The 20,879-nt window shown below is 37.6% G+C and overlaps 1 protein-coding gene across 8 annotated transcripts in view; it reads left to right on the top strand.

Annotated features, from left to right (window-relative positions):
• The window catches only part of Fam135a (family with sequence similarity 135, member A), an 80,893-nt gene that overhangs the window by 19,744 nt on the left and 40,270 nt on the right, over window positions 1–20,879 (top strand). For 5 of the 8 annotated variants that reach the window (NM_001393818.1, XM_087567040.1, XM_087567039.1 and 2 more), the window contains 7 exon segments: window positions 1,904–1,983; window positions 11,540–11,679; window positions 11,771–11,841; window positions 13,332–13,505; window positions 14,848–14,974; window positions 15,631–15,784; window positions 19,619–19,696. In NM_001393818.1, the coding sequence (NP_001380747.1) occupies window positions 1,904–1,983; window positions 11,540–11,679; window positions 11,771–11,841; window positions 13,332–13,505; window positions 14,848–14,974; window positions 15,631–15,784; window positions 19,619–19,696 (824 nt within the window). 8 annotated transcript variants of the gene reach the window in all.

Below are 20,879 nucleotides of genomic sequence, written 5' to 3'. Positions count from 1 at the left end.
GTTCAGAGTGGTGACACTTCTCTAATTGGCAAACCATTACTTCATTAGCTATTTGGTTGCTCTGCAGTGCAGCCTGTGTAGGGCATAGGTTTTGTTGTTCTTCCTGTTCAGTTACTTTCAGATGCTGTCTCGTGTCCTGGTCCCTTTGTGTTATAGTCAGGTTTTCTTCAGTGGCAGATTTGGTTTTAGTTCTCAACTCTCTTTGCTTGCCAGCAGACGTTATAATCTTACTAATCCTACTGCTCTATCTCTATGGAGTTCCTATGTCGATTTAAGTCGCTTTACCCTTCCATTTTCTATGGTTAATTCTGCCTCTGTGATGTGACCATCTGCAGTCATTTACATACATAAGTAAATAAATCTAAAATACTACTTAAAAACCAATAATGATTCTGTTGCTTAAGAAGGACATTCTTAAGTGAACCAAGCTTTTGTTTTCTGTGGTGAGGAGAGCATGATCCCTTTGGTATCCCTTTTTTTTTTTTTTTTTTTTTGTATACGTGGGGGGTGAAAGAGGTAGGTTTCATTACACATACTTGACTGTCATGACACTCACTAGGTAGACCAAGCTGGCCTCAAACTCACAGAAATCTACCTGCCTCTCTCTGCCTCTTCCTCTGCCCCTGCATTCTGAGTGCTGGGACTACAGGTGTGTTGTAATGTTTGCCTCACTTTGGGGAAATCTTGGGTTAATAGACACTTTTTATTTTATAACTTTTATCTAATTTAAAAATGATTACAGTGACTGATAAAATGTCTTAAAACAAAAAAGTAAAAATGTATAAAGTAGTTCCTACCTTGAAAACAATTGAATTCTTGAACAATGAACCAAATACATATTTTAATTGGTTAGTTTTAAAATTGATTTATATCTTGCATGTGACCAGTGTGCCTTGATCAGTTCACCCCCTCCCTCTCTAACTCCTCCTCTACCTCTCCCACTACCACTCTTTCTCTCAACTTCATCTGCTTTTTTTTTTTCATCTACCGTGTCCACTCAGTGCTCACAGTGTATTCCTAAGGTCAAACTGTATATTTCCTTCTGTATCATTAATTGGCAGCCTGTCAGAGATTTCACCCCAGTGGAAACTGATAATCTTCCTCTCCCGCAAGTGCCAGTAACTGTTAGCGATAGGTGGAACGCCATGAGAGCCTCCCTGTTCATCCTGGCTAGCCCCTTCTTCTGTAAGTCATCAATGCTTTCAGCTCACAGCTGGGTCTGACTATTCCTTCTGTTTCTCCCCAGGCATGTACACAGGACCTACACATAGTACCTCCTAGCTCTCCATATGAAGGCTTTTATTGTTTGTTTTCCTGAGACGGGGCCTTACAAAGCCCTTTCTGCCCCAGCTTCCTGATTTCCACAAACTAAAAAACTATTTTAAATTAATCTGATGTCTTTCTCAAACTCACAATCAGGAACATTTTATTTTCTTTGATTTTTTTTTACGTGTGTGTGTGTGTGTGTGTGTGTGTGTGTGTGTGTGTGTGTGTCTCCCATATGAATGAGTGAGTGAGTTCTGTCCTTCCATGAAGGTTGTAAGAATTGAACTTAAGCTTTGAAATTAGGAGTTGCAGCAAGTTTGCTAGCCCAATTTCGTTATCTTTTAAAGAAAAAACGATTAGCTTATGAGGTTCTTAGATGACTTTCTAATTCCATAGTTAGTATCACAGTCACTGCTCTAAAGTTCTGTTTCTATTGTTCATCTCTACAAGTGCCAAACTTCTTTTGGTTTCTGCTGTGCTTATTAAGTATTTTATAGGTGGATATGGGAAATGTTACAGGAACATTGGTTAGAACTATAGAAACTGGTAGAGTTGGGGCCAGAATTTTATTTTAATAGATACAAAATGTAAAGGTGGGAACATGTGTTTTAAAGTAACATATTTATTGTGTTTTTAGTTTTTACCAAATACGTGCATCGATGAAAATACCACCTAGAATTCCCCACAGAGTAGAAGCCAGTTTGTTACACGCAACAGGTAAGAAACATTTTCAAGTTAAAAATAAGAATTTGAAATAGCATATTGTTCAGTGATTGCATTTTATAAATACTTTCTTTTCATTATTAGCATGAGTTAACAAGTAGGATTGCAATAATTTCCCTTTTAAGAAATCAGTAAAACAGGCTTAATTTGGTTTCTTAAAAACACATGGGGTTGGGGATTTAAGCGCAAGGCCCTGAGTTCGGTCCCCAGCTCCGGGGAAAAAAAAAAAAAAAAAAAAAAAAACACATGAACAATGTGTCCTAGAAGTTAAGGCTTAAAGGGCTATGCAGTAAAAGTCCATACACCCTTGACTTTAAATTTCTGGGCTGTTCTCTGTTGAGACTTTACACTATGCCTTTAAATTCTGCATCCTGTGACTCAACTTCTTGGATGCTGGGTTTCAGCTGCACGTCACCATGCCCAGCTGCAGGAGTTCAGTAAAAGTCTGTGTACAGTTACCTCTGCCTACCATGTGTAAGAAACGTTAAAGTGTGCCTTTAGTCTTGAGTCTCACCCCAGCACATCCTTATAGCCACGTATAAGCTAAAAGGTAGTATGTATATGTCTGGATACTCCACCATCTCAAAAAGATTAAAAACTTAAGCACTTCTAATTCCAAGCATTCTGGATAAGAAATACTGAACTTGTATATGTGTTTATTCTGTTAGTTAGGAAGTGAGAGGGGCTGGAGAGATGGCTCAGCCGTTAAGGCTAGGCTCACAACCAAAAATAAAAGGAAGTGAGATGGTTAGTAAGAAACTCTAAAAATCATATAAACCTGGTAGGACAGTTTTCAAAGCATTATAAAAATAATAACACACGAAACCCAAAGTTAGGCTGAGCACAAACAGACCATTTTTTGATATTTAAAAAATGTACTGGAAATTAGAATTGTCAGAGTTATCCTTTTTTAAATCACACCATAGATGCTAATGTGCTGTTCATGTTACATTTGATGAATTGTACTTAATAGGAGTTTATCTTTCTGATGCTATCAAAATATTCAAGGAACCTATTATCTCTCTCTCACACACACACACACACACACACACACACACACACACACACACACACACACACACTAAATAGCTTTTGTGGCTTAAAAAGGAAAACAAAATAATTTTCTTCTTGCCTAGTATACATGTATACTTGCTGTCCCAATAAAGCCTCTGTAAGTCCACCCTGAAGAAACAGGGCTGGAGAGATAGTTCAGCTGTTAAACACTAGGCTCACAACACAATGTCAACAGAGGTAGTAAAGCACCAGCAGTTTCAAAACAAACTTGGTACTCCTCTCTGAATTTCCCTAAATCTAGCAGGTGGATGGTTTTGCTGTTTGTTATCTCTCAAGGTTGCCATGGCAAAAACCAGTTTATGAAATACTTTTGCAGATGTCAATATAGTTTATATAAATTCAAACAGTTAACTGCTTTTTAGTATTGAATTTCCTAAATAGAAGTAGTTACTTTATAGTAATGAAATTTGGAGAAATCTAAGGCCAGATTTTGGGGTGTGTGTGAGTGTGTGTGTGTGTGTGTGTGTGTGTGTGTGTGTGTGTGTGATGTATCAATCACAATAATAATTGAAGAAGAAATTAGGAAATTCAGAGGGACTTGAGGGAGTATATAGGATGAAACTGGTATAAATACAGTATTCCTAATCTCAAAAACTAATGTAGTCTAAAAAGGTCAGTGTAATATGTTAATAGATAGAAGTAATAATGATATACTCTGTATTAATATATAAATATATGCAAATAACATTTCTATATTGTTTATATTAATATATTGTTCTATGGCATATAATTATATCAATATAATATTTATATGTAAAAATTGTTTTGATTTTGTTTTTTTGAGGCAGCGTTTCTCTGTGTAACCCAGGCTGTTCTGGAACTTGCTCTGTAGACTAGGCTGGTCTCAAACTCAGAGATCCACCTGTCTCTGCCTTCTGAGTGCAGGGAATTAAAGATGTGCACCACCACTGTCTAGCTGAAAATTGTAAATATTTTCTACAGTTGATGTTTTTCTTACAAGGACATGAGGTTTGTTTTGTTTTAAGACTGAATTTATGCTGAAGCTAACATTTTTTATATTTTGGTCATTTTAATTTGGAATTAATTTAAGAATATTGTTTTTTAGATGTTTAGGTGTAAGACCATTTAGTTAATCCAGAAAATTCTAATTGTGGGTAAGGGAAGAGATAAGAATTCTAGAAAGAGAGTTGAGGAAATGATAGAATATATACAGAACTGGGTAAGTTATGGATTCCTAGCAAATGACTGTAAAAGGCCAGAATGGAATGTTCTAGAAAGAACAGATCTGTTCTGTTTATTGCATATTCTTACTGTATGCAGTGGAAATAGCTCTTTGTTCATGTTAGGCATATGGGGGAAGAGCAAATTATATATCTAAGACATAAAAACTTCAGTTACAATTAAAAAATGTAGTAATTCAAATAATTACTTTACCTTTGTTTTCTTAAGCTCTAACCTGGAAGGGCTAGAAATTGTAGTCATGTTTAGTATTACAGAATAATTCTAAGAAAAGTTATGGATGTCAGAGTTAATAGACAGTAGAGCCAATGATAAGTGGATGGCTGTTCTTTGAAAGCAAACTCATATGTATTTAGAGTGATCTAGAAGAAAGAAGCAAATATCATTGTATTGCATCTGGTCCATGTGTTTGGTTGAAAATTGCATTATGACAGTTATAATTTCTTTTTCTATAAGTAATCTTGACCTAAACTTTATAAAGCATTTTTCTACTTTTACTTTCTGATGGTAAGCAGGGGACTAGGAGGAGAATGAGAAATAAATTACTAGTTGATTTAACAGTGCTTCTTGATTCTCTTTCCTCCTCTAGTAGGCTTTGTGTGACTCAATGGCTGCTACTTTGTTATATTCTGTGATATATATATATATATTTTCCTGCCAAGAGTAACTTTTTCTGCCCCTAATCAAAAATAGTAATGGTCTCTTGAATGACAGTAAATCAAAATTATGGATCTTGTCAGGGGTCTTAGGATCTAGTAGTTAGGAATAGTGTGCCTGCCACTCAACCCTTCTGGACCTTTGAGAGCAATTTATGTCCGGAAAATTGGAGCAGAAGCCACATTTCATGGCAGTAAGAAAGTGAGCTCTTAACTACTGAGCAGTCTCCCCAGCTCATCTGATAGGCATTTTGTCTAAATACAGACAGACACCTAAAAGAGCAGTTCTGTAATACACTCTTACTTCCTTTTTCAAATGTTCTGTCCCTTCTACCTTCCAACGTCTTCCTGATCCATAGGACTTACAGAAATGTTCTTATGTTTGTAATTATAGGTTGAAAACCTGTTAACAGCATTCAATTTTTTTTGTTACTGCATAAGAGGACACAGATTTATTAAATTGAAATGAGTGTCCAGCACGAAAGAAAAAAACAAACTTAAGTTTCTAGAAGAAAATTAAAGGAGGTCTAGTTATTTGAGTGCTGATCTAATTAAGTATGTAGATAGGTTAGACTTGCAGACATAGCTATGGTTTAGCACTGATTCAGACGCCACAGACGCCACTCTCAGAGTGACAGTGCAGGTACTAGGACTCAGAGACCCCCCCCCCCCCTGAGAAAACTCACTTTTTTCTCAGAAATAAAATTCCATTATAACAACCCAGTATCAAACACATTAAAGAACCGTGCTTTCAAAATAAGGCGAGTTTAAGGAAATAAGTAACTGGATGCAGTTCATACCATGTCTCTAATTACTTACTATGACTGATAACTGAATATTCTCAACAGCCTTGAGGAGAAAATTCAATATCAGATTTTTATCCTTCAGTAAACGTTGGATTCTGAAGTCTTTAAGTTGCCTTGGCATTTCAAGCTTCCAGTTGCTTACTCTGATTTGAACAGCTTCATTCTGTCAAGGCAACAGTGCAGTTACTTACTTGTCTGCATATTTGTTACCGATCTGTGCTGTGAACTCAGACAGCCAGGGCGCTCGCTTATGCTGCTGTCCTTTACTTTGCCGTACTAGAGACAATAAGGGGAGGCTGAATGAATGATCACTTGCTCACAAAGTACATTAAGAGATCTCAAAGCTACATGTATAGCCACAGGTGAGAATGTAGGTAGTGATAGTACTAAGGTGTAGATTAACGTAAGTACTAAACTTCTACATGGGGAAAACGTCTAAAAGTACAGTCATGAGCGTGCTAGAGAATAGCTGCTCATCAAAATGTAAATGGTCATTTGAACAAAAATAGGTCAGGAAATTAAGAAGTTAGGGGTAATTTATTCAAAAATAAATATGAAACGTCTATTATATATAAGATATAGTACTCAATCCAATACTAATGGACTAAAAACAGTAAATGTGGCTCTTGACCTCATGGAGCCAGTTTCTTTCTTTTTTTTTTTTTTTTTTTTTTTTTTGGTTCTTTTTTTCGGAGCTGGGGACCGAACCCGGGGCCTCGGGGCCTTGCGCTTCCTAGGTAAGTGCTCTACCACTGAGCTAAATCCCCAGCCCCTATGGAGCCAGTTTCATGTAGCAGTTGAAAAGCTGTTTCTGATTCAGACCAGTAGATTGAATATATGCATGCTTTGACCTGTTCCTAAGCCATTTTGCAAATGACAGTGTAGTAGTGTAAAAAGAATGACACAGGAGTAGAGGTGACTGAATGAATGATGATTCGACCACTGCTTACATTGTTTATACGCTACTACACAATACCCCACAAATATGTAGGATTAAAATGCTAATTTAAAAATCAAATTTTAGAAAAGAAAAAAATATATAACAAGTTAGTGTCCATTTGTCATAAAAATCTTCCCACCTCAAATTGTAGAGAACTTTAAAACCTAATAAAAGTTTATGAAAAACTTTAACTGATGTTCTCTTTACTGGTGAAAAGGTTGTGTTTCGTCCATTTCCTTTCTAACAACAACACTCACAGAGTCGTTTGAGATTCCTTTGAAATTGACAAACTACTTGCTAAGGAATTCTTGGTAGTATTTATAGCTGTAGTGTGCATTTTGTAGGGCAGAGGTTGCCAGGGGATGCTTTCCTCATTTTCTCTCCCTTCCGATCCAATTTTTAAAACAATCAAACAAATAAAGACCCCCCCCAAAAAAAAAGAAAAAAAAAGCTGCATCACTCCCTGAACCAGAAACTTCCTGACTCAGCTTGCCTTGCTAACCCGCAGGTGTTCTGGGTATCCTTCTGTCTCTGTCCCACAAAGAGCTAACTACTGCCATGCCTGGTTTTTTTATGTGGAAACTAAGAATTCAGAATCGAGTCTTGATGCTCGCATCGTAAGCACTTTGCCCATGAGCTCTCATTCCAGTTTCCTGGAGATGTATTTTATTGGATTAGTCAGAGACCTAATGTCAGGGATTGTGAAGAATCTTAATATTTGACTTTGTACATTGTTGAACATTCCTTTTCATTCTTCTTGTTTCTGTACATGTTTTGAGCACAGATACTAGGAAAGCCTATTATAGACTTAAAGAAATGCTTGTGGACAACTTTGGGAGCTATAAAGTCTTAATTTGAGGCATTAGGTAAAATTTTTTACTGTCTAGTTTGCTGAACGTGAGTATGTCTCCTGCTGATGCAAGATTAGACAGGTTTACATATAACTACTGGTAAAGGGTGAGACAGCCAAACACTCGGTATGTGTGACCTTCACTTAGCTGGTGTTCCCATCACTCCTAGGGCCTTAGGAAAGGGAGATAACTGATGTGCAGCCACTGTCTCTGCTGGGAATTATAAATTCTCTTGTCTTGTGTCTTCTGTGAGCAGCCACCAAACTAGTAGTTTAATTGCTTAACCTGTGAGTGGAATACTTTCTCAGAAGAACACCTCAAGAGTGTATTATCTAGAAAGGCACATTAAGAAGTGTTCAGGACTGAGACAAATTGTAACTGTGACAGATGCTGACAAGTAGCTGAGATTTGAATGTTTCCCATTGGATTTAACAGTGCAGAATTCATTGGTCTTGATGTGCAGTTGTATGGGTCAGAGACTAGATGGAATGTTAATTAGTTCTTGCTGTGTAAAAATTTGCCACCCAACTTAGTTTTAAACACCACATTATCAGTTTCTGTGTGTCAGGAATTTAGCCCCATGCCTCTGGCTCTCGTCTCTCACAAGTTAAAATCAATTACTTCTGCTGTGTTTACATAAATTACACCATTACTTTTGCTTTATTCACAAACATTAATCCTGATTACTTTGTGGGAAGAAATTATACAAGGGTATGGACACCAAGAAGTGAGACTCAGTGGACCATCTAAAATTCTGGCAGTAACAAAATAGGCTGGAGAGAGAAGAAGGAGGGGACATGAATTAAATAAACATACTAAATGCCAAGAACTGAGCTGTGCACCAGAAAAGGGAACAGAAACAATGATTTTGTCTAGGATCGTCTATAGGTAGATGCAGTAGTAGAGCTTGCAGAAATTTGCAGGTGACAATGACAATGGTGACTGTATCATTACAAGAACCAGAGTTACCATAGAAGGCCAGGATTGGGGAGAGACAATGCATTGTGACAGTGTCACCTAGAAACATGAGTTACAAGCCAGTTCAGAAGTCAACGTGATTGGCAGGCAGTGCTCAGGGCCTACTTGAGATAAGTGGTCATGTCTGTACAGCATAGCCAGACCGAAGAGTTGTATATTGTTCCCCAGGCACATCTCACTTGTGTGGGTTAGGCGGAGAGCACATACAAGCAATTACACCAAACAAAACTAGTAAATATTCACACGGTGTGTGTGTGTGTGCGTGTGTGTGTGTGTGTGCGTGTGTGTGTGTGTGTGTGTGTGTGTGTGTGTGTGTGTGTGTGATAGAATGTTTGATGGTTGGTTTCTTTTTGTGTTTTGAGAGTCTCATTGAGTCCTTTTATGTTAGCCTTGAAAGACATGGGTATTCTTGGCTCCTGCTATTATTTCTGGATTCACTTAGTATGTATGAACATAAGAGGGTGTGATTGTGATGAATCAGAATGTAAAATGGGCATTTGAAAGAAAATGGAGAAGCCAGAAGAAGAACTGGAGCCACAGTATCAGTCCTAATGTACCCAAGGCTGTTAGGCCGTTCCACCTAGGGAAGGAAGCTGGGCAAAGGCTGGGGCTGTAACAGGGAGTCAGTTTAAACCTACCCTGCAGCAGAGGGATTGCAGTCAGGAGTGAAAAGTCTAGGAGATGGCCACAAGAGGGAGGAGCTAAGGAGGGCTGTAGGGCAGGAGTACAGGGAGAGGAAAAATACCCAGAAATTTGGGGGCGTGGGGCTTACCTGCTTGGCTATTCATCAGCAGTAATATAGAAGGTAGTTAGTTCTGGGAGGAATAATTCTGAATTAAAAAATAAAATCTTTAAGAAATTAGGAACTTGGGGGAAGGACTGGGAAGGACGGGGAGGGGAAACTACGGTTGGGATGTAAAGTAAATTGATTAAATTTTAAAAAGAAAATTAGAGGCTTGATGAATCTGCAAGAATGAATGAGATGGTGGGCATGATATATAGTCTAACGACAGGAAACTCAGCGTTCTTGATAGTGGTGATTCTAAAGGGAGATGGTATCTGGAAGCTAAGAAACAAGGATGTCCCAGTCCTGGTGGCAAAGTGTAGGAAGGGCCTCACTTGGAGAAGTACACACCATTTGAGCATGAAGTCCTGAGTGTGGATCTTAGAACCCACATAAAAGATGGCCAGCCCAGCCCTTGCTGCATCTTAGCACAAGGGAGAAAGTCCAGAGCATTCCCAGGGCTCTCGGCAAACAGTCTAGCTGAATCCTAGGGCCAGTCAGAGGCCCTGTCCCTAAACATAAGGTAAAAAACGACTGAGAAAGACACCTCTGTGCAACTTGAGCTCTTGTACATCCTGGTCCTTACCACACTGTCCCAACAAATACTCACATGCAAAGGAACATGTGGGAGGGAAGAGCCCGTGTGAGAAAGAAACAGAATCCATGGGAAGAGCAATAGGAAAAGCCTTTGCTTCCTGAGGAAACACATTCTAATTATTGTCTGTGGGCTTTGCACAGAATCTATATTGTATTAAGGGAAATTTCTACCCCCATCTCAGTCTTAAATATTCAGAATGGAATTTTTGAACTTTCAGTTTTGTATATTCTGAGATATTCAAACTTACAGAAAAGTTGGAAATATATTGTGAAAACTACTTTCAGTAGTAAGTTATTTGCAAGTTTGTATGTCCATGCAATCCCTCACATGCCACGGCACATGTGCGGGGGTCAGAGGACAACTTGCAGGAGTTAACTCTCTTCCACCTTGGGCCCCAAGGATGGAACTCAAGTTGTCAGGCTTGTGCAACAAAGGCTTTGACCACTGAGCCATCTTGCCAGCCCAGGGCCGTTTCTCATGAAGCATGACTGCTGTGCTAGCCTGTGATGGTGAGGAACCTGTCAGCATACCACATAATTTCTCTTGCAGAAATCTTGTTCCTGTGCTCCATAGCTTTATCTTTGGTCATCCCTTCACGTGACCCAGACTATCATCACCGAGTCTGCCCAGAAGGCTAAATGAGCATTGTCCCTAGCGCCTCCATCCCAATCAGTGGTGGAAGAACGGTCTCCGAACTGTTAGTCTCAGTTGGCTTATTATTTAAGTTTAATAATAAAAGACTGATTAATGAGAGCAGTGCATCGTAAAGCCTTCAGAAGGAAGGAATGTTTTGTGGACCGTGTGTGTGTGTGTGTGTGTGTGTGTGTGTGTGTGTGTGTGTGTGTGTGTGTGTGAGTTTTCATTTATCAAAATCAGTACTTTTTAATGGAAACAATTTGACCAAGTGTCTATTCCAGAATTTTGAGACTCACTAAAATAACTTTAATGAGAAAAAAATATAAGAAATGTGTAGAACATGTAAAGCCCTATGTATAAGCTTCCACTGTTTATGTTTCCCATAAAACCAGGGTGTGTTGCCATCACTCACATGTCCAACCAATCTAGATAGGAATTTACAGTATTATAAACTAGAGATGCTCACCCAAAGTTCTGTGTCTAGAGTTTTATTGATGGTTACTAAGTGAGCACAAGATTGGATTATCCCCAACATAAATTCAAATCCCCAGTCTTTCCCCCTGCCTAGATAGTAACCTTATTCCCAGTGGGGAAAGTCAGTTCTCTAGTCACATGGCTTATTTTCATGGCACGGTAACCCCATTCTGGGTCCTCCTTAGCTAACATAAAAAATCTGAGGATACACATTTGGAGTCTTCTGTCCCAGTAACAAAGGCCAAGAGCCAGCTGCATTTCTCTGTACTTCAGCAATGGAAGTCTAATTGACCCTTTTCTCTGTTAGATCAATTCACCCTAAAATACCTACTCATATTTCCTCACTTGCCTTTCAAGTAAAGAAAAGTCTATACAGGAATTCTCATAGTGATTATGGTATACTTACATACTTTTCTCAGAAATTAGTAAGTTTTTAGGAATACGTTTAACACTTCTATAAAGCAGTGATATCAAATTATAGTACTTTAATTCGTGTTTAATGTCTTGTAGTATTCCTCTTTCGCCTCTCAGTTGTATTTCTCATCTGTTTTAGGCATGACATTAGCCTTCCCAGCTTCAGTTCATGATGCTCTGGTTTGTAGTAAAACATTTCAGATCCTATATAAAAATGAAGAAGTTGTTTTAAATGATGTCATGATCTTCAAAGTTAAAATGTTGTTGGATGAACGAAAGGTAAATGTCTCTTCATATCTACTTACTGTGAAATTTCAGAGCCTATTTTTATCATTTACAAATATTAAGTATCTTATAAATTTCTCTTTAGATTGAAGAAACACTCGAAGAAATAAGTTTTTTGTTATCTTTGGATCTACATTTCACAGACGGAGACTATTCGTAAGTAGGCCGGCTGTTCGGACGTGTGAACATCTGTAGCTAACTCCTGACTTTATTTAGGTGTATCCCATTTTCTCTTTGGAACCTCTTATCTTCCTTCCTAGTCTAAAGTGTGTGTCTGTTGTTCAGGGAAAGACTGTGGAGAAGGTAGGGACTACTCTTCCATGCCCATGCCGGATAGTGAGATCAGATTAAGTGAAAAGCGATAAAATAGTTTCCGTAGACTCTGAAAATTTGTATGGTTGCTATAGTAACACTACCATAAAATACTTAACCAACTTGTCTTCCATTGGTCATGGGTGAATTTTTCATGGCATGAGTTATAGCTTCTTTAGGTGGGACGTTGTTAATTTCTGAGATATTGTTACCCTGAACTTGTCCACACTCCTGTATTCATTTGAAACAAGGATGTTATTTTTGAGAGCCTTTCTTCTTTTAAGCAGGTACTGATAATACTTTCTCCTATGTAGTACCAAGCAGTCACAGTACTGAAGGCTCTGCTTAAGTGTCCTCCTGACAGCACGCAGGACAGCCCAGCTGTAGTGCCTGTTGCTCCTCTTTACAGTCTGAAAGCAAGTCAGTAACTCCTTAGGGAGAGCAAGTCAGTAACTCCTTAGGGAGAGCAAGGTCAGGTAATCCTTAGGGAGAGCAAGGTCAGGTAATCCTTAGGGAGAGCAAGGTCAGGTAATCCTTAGGGAGAGCAAGGTCAGGTAATCCTTGGGAGAGCAAGGTCATGGTAATCCTTAGGGAGAGCAAGGTCAGGTAATCCTTAGGGAGAGCAAGGTCATGGTAATCCTTAGGGAGAGCAAGGTCAGGTAATCCTTAGGGAGAGCAAGGTCATGGTAATCCTTAGGGAGAGCAAGGTCAGGTAATCCTTAGGGAGAGCAAGGTCAGGTAATCCTTAGGGAGAGCAAGCTGAAGGAAGTAGGTAACTCGGCAGCTGTAGCTGGCATGATATATGCATGGGTTTTAAGGTTATCTGGATAAAATTTTTATGACCTTTTTTCAGGGTTTGTGAGTGTGTAAATGTAATGATAGACTATGTAATAATAACAATATCATTACCGAATAAGAAGTAGTTTGATTATGAGATAGGGACTCACTAAACATTTAATAAATGTTCAAGGTGTTTAAGCCGCACTTAAAATTTTGTGCAGTAAAAATAATTTGATACACTTTGGGGAACTTATTTGACCTTGTAAGAAACAGTATTCTCCATTGAATAAAATTTAAAATGGATATTAATCATTGGGCTATGGAAAAGAACGTGTTTTCATAGGCATGTTGGTTAAAGCAGCCCATAGTATATACTGTTAGGAAACGGGTTGAATCTGGCTGTTCCCACACTGCTGCATCACACTGACGCTTGCACATCCCTCTCATTGTCAGCTGAGATAATGAAGACTTTAAGGAATCTTTTTAGCTGATTTACAAATATTAGCCTTTGCTAAATATCCCATAATTACATGAAAATACGTTGCTTTCTGTAGGGCAGATGATCTGAATGCCTTACAACTAATAAGCAGTCGGACATTGAAACTGCACTACAGTATCTACAGAGGACTTCATCACCATGCCAACATCATGTTTGATTACTTCCACCTTTCTGTGGTGTCAGTTACAGTCCACGCATCATTGGTTGCACTACACCAACCACTAATAAGGTGAATTCAGCTAAGATTCTATTACTTAATTGATAAATTACCTTTTTGTTTTATGCTGAAAACATACTCTGACAAAAGAAACTGAAGTAGTGAAATAATTATATATTTTTTCATTTTATGCTAATATAATAAAAACCATAATTTAAGAACATGGGACCATTATTATCAATAATGTTTTCATTACAGAAATATGGACCGAGGAGTGATTTTTATAATTCAGTTACTTCATTAAGTAAAAGAATGTAATACAGAAATAATCATGCAACATTATTTAGTCTCTCTTTGGTTTAATTTTTAATTTGTTTTAGTATGCATGTGTGTACTGTAATTATTTTGTGAAAGAGGATATGAATGTATTCTTAGCTTTGTTTCTTTGTTTCTTTCCTAGATCCTCTATTTCATACCAAAGTTACTGCTTTTTAATTTTATGCCGTAGTAATAATTTGGAATTGTGGAATATTGAGGTAGAAAGATGGCTCAGGGACAAGCGTACATAATACCCTTTCAGAGGACGCATATTTTATTCTCAGACCCTTCATCAGATGACTCATAGTCACCTGTAACTCCAGCTCCAGGGAGATTGATTGACCCCTCTGGGAATATCTGTACTCTTGCACATGCCTCTTCCTGTACATGTACATAAGTAAAATAAGTGAAAATAAATTGTTAAACAATATGTAATAATTTAGATAACAAATTCATTGGGTAATTATTTTTTTCTGAATGCTTCTATAGGGAGAAAAATTATGTTTCATCAGTATAAGGTACAATCATTCTCTGTACCTCATAAACTAGAAATCCTTGGTAATGTAGGCAGTATTTGGAACTCTCCAATCAATAACTTTACCTATAAAAATTAATTTCTGTGTTGTCTATAATTTCTAACACAAATTTGATTGTAACAGTTGTTAGGGTGGTGCATAAGTGATATTTATTTATTTATTTATTTATTTATTTATTTATTTATTTATTTATTTATTTATAAAAATGTGACTTACCAGCTAAGTAGGTGAGTTGTAGAATTGCCCTCAGAATTTGCTGCCACACTTGCCTGGTGGACTCAGTGCTTGCCAAGCATGTGTAAGGTCCTTGGTTCAGTCCTCCACACTGAAGATCTCCACACTAGAGTCCTCCACACTAGAGATCTCAAGTCTCTAGCCCTAGAGTCCTTAATGTTCATTGTACTGTTTGTCATAAATTCAGATTATTAAAAGAAACTTTAAGAATACTATGGAACTTAGAATGTTGTAAAACCTTTGCTTTTATTTTGTGGTATTTTCTTTTGTAAATATCCTCATGACAGTAGACTGTTAGACAGTAACGGTGTGCTGCTTCTCCCCAGCTTCCCTCGCCCTGTGAAGACTACGTGGTTAAACAGAAGTGCACCAGCACAGAGCAAAGACTCAGCGATCCCTACTCTGGAAAGTGTAGTCTTTGGTGTTAACTACACAAAACAGTTGTCACCAGATGTAAGCACTGAATATGTGTATAAACTGCTCATATTTTAGTTCCGATATTTTAAAAGAAATGTTTTGAATATTTTATCTGTGAGTGAATGTAATCACTTTGATGAATTATTTGAGTTCAGCAACTTAAAAGATCTAGTTAAGTAAGATCATAACCAATCGGCTAATCAATTATGTATTACAGACATCAGCCTCTCACTTCAAAATGTTACCAGATTTAGTGAACAGAGCTCTTTGACAGCCAGTGACCTTATCAACCTGTTGTAGTCACCTGATGTTCCTTTAGCAAACTTGTTAGGAATACGCACCAAGAATGGTGCTCAGAGTAAGTAGCACAGGAAGGGAGAGATACCGCTAAAGCCCAAAAGCAATGTCTCTAAGACAGCTGTAAAGGAGCCTCATCTTAACAAAGCCAGAACTTCATCAGTGTGTTTATAGCAACCCGTGATGGCTGGAATTGCTGTGATTACATTTTATACATTTAAATCATTTACAGGAGCAGCAAGGAACTGATGAATTTCTTACATCTTTTAGAGTAACTAAATGGCAATAGGTTGGTTGTGGTTTTGCGTTTCTCCTTAGTTTTTCAAGGTTTCGAATGTATCATGTTTTGGTGTTTGCTTACTAACATTTTGTATTCCAAATGTGCTCCTTTCTAGGGCTGTACCTTCCTCATTGCAGAGCCCTTCCTACAGCACGCCTATCATTTTCATTATACACTTTGTGCTACTTTGCTGCTAGCCTTCAAGGGATTGCACAGCTACTTCATTACGGTAACAGAAGAGATTCCCTCTTGTCAGAAACTAGACCTGGGTATGTTTAAAGCGGCCAGACCTCTCCTAGTCATTCTCTCCACTGCTCTTGCTCGTGACCAGCTTTGCCGCAGCTCTCCTGCAGTTGATGCTTCACTTTTCTCTCAGTTCTGACTTGTTCTACCTTTGATAATCACTTCTCGAAATTTGAAACTTTTTCTTAGAATGTGGGTCAATAATTTCTTGGTGCTAAGATTGAAGTGAGTCTTAGTAGATTTTTAAAATAGCAAGTCATATGTTAATTTAAAAGTATACTAAAGAGCAAATATGATTTTCTGCAGTGTTTGGAAGATAAGTGAAACGCACACGCCAGCAGCCTACACAGTACAGACGCTTAGACACTTTTATACATAGTTGGCTGTAATTACCCCGGGCTCTCCTCTGAAATTAATTTAAGAAATAAGAGAGCAGTGCTCAGTATTTTAACATTTCAAAAATTACTTAAGCTTCAGTTTTTCTCAGGTGTTTACTGGTCAGTTTATTTTCTATTTATCTAATTGTTCATTTGTTTTTTCGAGACAGGGTTTCTCTATAGCTCTGGTTGTTTTCATACTCACTCTGTAGACCAGGCTGTCCTCAAGCCCATTGAAACCCACCTGCCTCTCCCGCCTGAGTGCTGGCATTAAAGGTTTGTGCCACTACCACCCAGCTTCACGGCCAGTTTATAAACTTCAGGTTTCAGATACTAGCTCTTAAACACTTCATTGAATTTTCTTGACAGAACGAGTTGTTTTATCATTATTTATTTAAATGTTAACAATTTTTGAAAATTTCCTTAACTACATTTACTTAAATACATTCTTCATGTATTTCTTTGTACCTCAAGGAAAGTATTTAAGAATACCAATACATTCTCTAAGGTGGTAACTGTTATCTTAAATATTTTTTGGATTTGAAACAAAGTGAAGTTTTGTTTGTTTTGTTTTGTTTTGTGTGCCTGAAGTTGTAAGACACTGTGGAGGGGCTGGAGAGATGGCTAGCTGATTAGCAGCATTGGCTGTTCCTCCTAAGGATCCAAATTCAATTCCAACACCCACCTTGTGCTTCACAACTATAACTCCAGTCACAAGAGGTCTGTTAACCTCTTCTGGCCTATTCAGGCAATGCACACCTGTGGGGTGAATACATTCATGCAGGCAAAACATCCATGTGCAGAAAATAAAAAATAAGGGAAGAAATTTTTGAAAAACATTACAAGAAATCTTAAAGCCTTGCAACCTCACTTCAGTTCAGTTATGAGAAAATGCTAGGCAAGTGTACTGCTTCTTAGAAGGCTGGGTTTGGTGAACGTCAGTTGTTCACCCGTCTTCACTAGACAGAATACAGCTAGCTCTAAGTGAACTGTTGATCTGATTCTGGAACCTTGAGGGATAACAGTCATGAGGGAAATACGCTCACCTGCTTCCTTAGTTAGGAAGAAGATGAAGTGGTAGTATGGAAAGAGAGGGAGGCTTTGGTCTTTGTTCTCTGAAGTACCCTTTTGTTCTGGCTGTTTCAAGTGTTCAGAGTACCTGTGTCCTCAGGAAGACTGTACAGGAAGCTGCTGCCTCAGACAGAAACACAGTTCTCTGCTAGGAATGCATGCATCTCTATAAAGTAGAGCTAACTTAGCTCATCTTTTCTCTCTAGTGAAAAACAAAGTTAGATCCTAAATGTGTAACTTGATACTCAAAATAGTTTTTGCAAGGAAATTATAAATTTGGTTAGAATTATCAACTAGACCACAAAATTCTGACCCCACAGTGCTGTTGCAGGGCACTGTATGCCATAAGGGAGGGTTTGTGAAAAGCAGTGACCTCAAATGTAAAGGTAGGCTGGACGATAACTCACTTCTAGAGTGCTTGCCTGGTACACGTGAGCCCTTGGTTGTGTCCTCAGTACCAGCATAAGATTAAAAATTAAACTTTGTGTGATAATGTCATTTTCACAAAGAAAAAAATAATTGAGTCCATGTGAAATACTGTATTAGAATTAAGAGAGGCCTTTTTTCATTTTCTGTGTTGAGAGTGTACATTTGAAGGCGTGTTTTAAACTTTGTTTCTGTAAACACCAGCTAGATGGCACCCTCCAGCTAAGGAGATTGAAGGGAATCGCTGTTGTACCTGAAGATCAGGAGCGGGTGAGAGCAGCCCAGAGCCAAAGATGTGAAGCTGCAGCAGCAGGGACAGGGACAGGGACAGTTTCACTGGATTTTAAAGCAGTTGCTGTCAGGCACCCTTGCAGGTGCAGGGGAAAGAACAGGTCTTAAAGAACTCTCACAGGAGCAGTAGTAACAAACCAGCATTTTGCTAGGGTGCACAGGAGAGAGTCTCACACAGCAACACACAGCGACTTTGGGTTCTGATAGATGGCAGCCGTCTGTCAGTGTGGAGTGATCTGAAGGATCAGTGTGAAGTTGCCCATCAGCATACAGTGTTCAGGGAGATTTAACATTCACATTTACAAAAGAAAAGACACACAAGCCATGTTTTCAGGGAGGAAAAGCATTTCTCAACAACCAAGAAACATGTTCGTTGGCCAGGTGTTTAACTGGTAACCAAACAAAAACAGTTTTTGTCAAATAGCTTAGACAGTGCTACACTTCATCAGTCTACTTTAGCTTAATAATTTATTTACTTAGAATCTCAAATTTCTTACTTATGTTGTCTAACTTTGGGCTTATAAGTACATTTTATAAAATTTCACATTAAAAAAGCCCTTATTTAAATTTGGGAGTTAGTTATTAAAGGAATATGAGCATTATTCCAAATTACTTTTAAAATATTACAAAACAAAATTTGAAAGTAAGCCCACACTTCAGTTTTAGAAATAAAAATATTAAAAGTAAAATTATAGTATATTACTTATACTTATTGAATTATTTAATTGGTAAAATGGAAAATATGGCTTTTATTGTGCTTGAAAAGTATAGCCAGTCAGCACAACGTGTAATGGTCTCCTGGGACTTTGCTAAAATTAAGACTCATCTTCAATAAATTAGTGACTCTGTGTGGCTTTAAACCTTACTATTTATGTTTTCTTTCTCTCAATTGTAGATTTGTTTACTCTTGAGTACCTCCTCTAGAGAATATCTAAAAGTACTGTTAACTACTTAAAATGAAAATGTTTTGCATTCCGAGCTCATCAACACTGTTCTAATAAAATTAAATTGTGGAATGTACTATTTATTTATTAAACATCATTATGATCACTAGTTTTAATAAGGGAATATAAAGTAGTTCCTGATTAGAGAATAAATTTTATTTCTTTTTATTTAATATTTTTTAATGTTTTAAATAAGCATAGAGTTAAATTTCATAAGCACTATGCTTTGAAAAACTAATATAAACTCTTCCCTCTTTTAAAATAATACTTGAGATTCCTTTCTGCTCTTTTGTCCTTCTCTTCTCTCCTAGATAAATGATGTACATTGTGTTGTGAGGATGTAGCATTAAAGATTGGTTGGATTAAAAGAGCTCCACTGTAAAGAAGTTCATAAACATGAGTTGGGACTTGTGGAGTCTGGATTGACCATGTCACTAGCCTGTCTGAGCCTGACTCCCACCCTTGCACAATGGGAGCTGAGCTGGCTGGTTTGAGACTCTTGCCCCGACTAAAATTCTCAATCTATGAAAACTAAAACATCAAAATAATAGCGGAATAAGAAATATTTGTTAGCATAATATAAATATTAAAAAAATAATTTAAACTTGAATGTACATCATTTGTAACTCTAATAAGCTAATTAACCAATTGCCCTATCAGTACTGTCAATTGTTAACAAGTTGGAAAATTCAAGTAAGTTTTATTGTAGAAGCAGCATAGTAACTAGTGCTGTGTGCACCCTTATGACTAGCCAAGGCCAGCATGCAGGTCCTATATGAACGCCTCCTCAGAAGAGCACAGCCAAGAACTCAGAACGACACGTGTCTAGGTATGTTTACAAATAGAGTAATTAAATCGTCCCTTTCAATTTAACTTTGTAAACAGCACTTTTATTTAAGAACTAATGTATATAACCAATTTGATTTGCAGATAAATTTGGACTAATGTAATTGACTTTTAATGTTGTCGTTTCTATTTAGAAGAAAATGATAGGGTGAAGATCTCTGTGGCTTTTCACATAGTCTAGCTTTTTGAAGACCATATCCATTGCCAAAAATGTGCTTACTGAATAAAAATTGCCATTAAAGTCCTTAAAGTAATTTCATCTTGGATGGACCTAATCCTTAGTGAAATGTGATTTAAAGACTGAAGCAGGTTTTGCGAGTTGAGGGATAAACCCTCAGGATTGGTTTCATGGCTGTAGTCAATTTGCATGGTTTCCATCATCCTAAACTTGAGAAAATGATATTAAACACCTGCTATCTAAATGGTATTATTTTTTCCTTTTTTTTGAATATTTAACAATACCAGTGTTAACAAACACGTTTTGGAGAAAACAATGAAAGGCGTAAATACTAAGTATAAAGTCTCTGTTGAAAATGTTAAATGGTATTATATTAAAGGAAGAGGTCTGGTTATTTGTTTTTGTTTGTACTTTTCATAGTATTTATGTATAATTTTTGGATCACAGAAATCCGACTGCCTCTGCTTCTCAAGTGCTGGGATTCAAGGTGTGAGCCACCACGCAAGGCCTCCATACTGCACTTCAGTCTTGTTCTAGCATAGCAATAGTGCCGAGTTTACTAACTTTCTATAAATGAAGTGGAAGGTTTTAGTTGGTATTCAGTAATGGTTACAGCCTTTAAAATTATGGATAGCTGTTGAAATTTTCAAATGAAATGCAAAATACAGTTGTATTCCCAGCTTGTGAGGTGAGTGACTAGGACAAATGAAGAGACAGTGCTGGCTGGGCTAGCACGCTAAGTTCTCACTAAGTGCTGGCTGGGCTAGCACGCTGAGTTCTCACTAAGACTCTTGCAGAACTTCAGTTGTTTATCACGGGGGGGGGGGGAAGAGTCACGGTCACAGTTTTATTCATAGTGTTATATTCTCATATGAAGTTACTTAAAATTATACAATTTGTAGCGTGAAATAACGGCCATTTGCGGCATATGTTAGCATTCTGTATAGTGTTTAAAATATACTTCTTGCTTAATTAGTGTACTTCCAGC

Source organism: Rattus norvegicus, chromosome 9, assembly GCF_021556685.1.
Source record: "Rattus norvegicus strain SHRSP/BbbUtx chromosome 9, alternate assembly SHRSP_T2T, whole genome shotgun sequence".
NCBI classification, from domain to species: Eukaryota; Metazoa; Chordata; class Mammalia; order Rodentia; family Muridae; genus Rattus; species Rattus norvegicus.
Note: the sequence above shows the minus strand (reverse complement) of the source record. Positions and strands in the feature narration are given on the sequence as shown.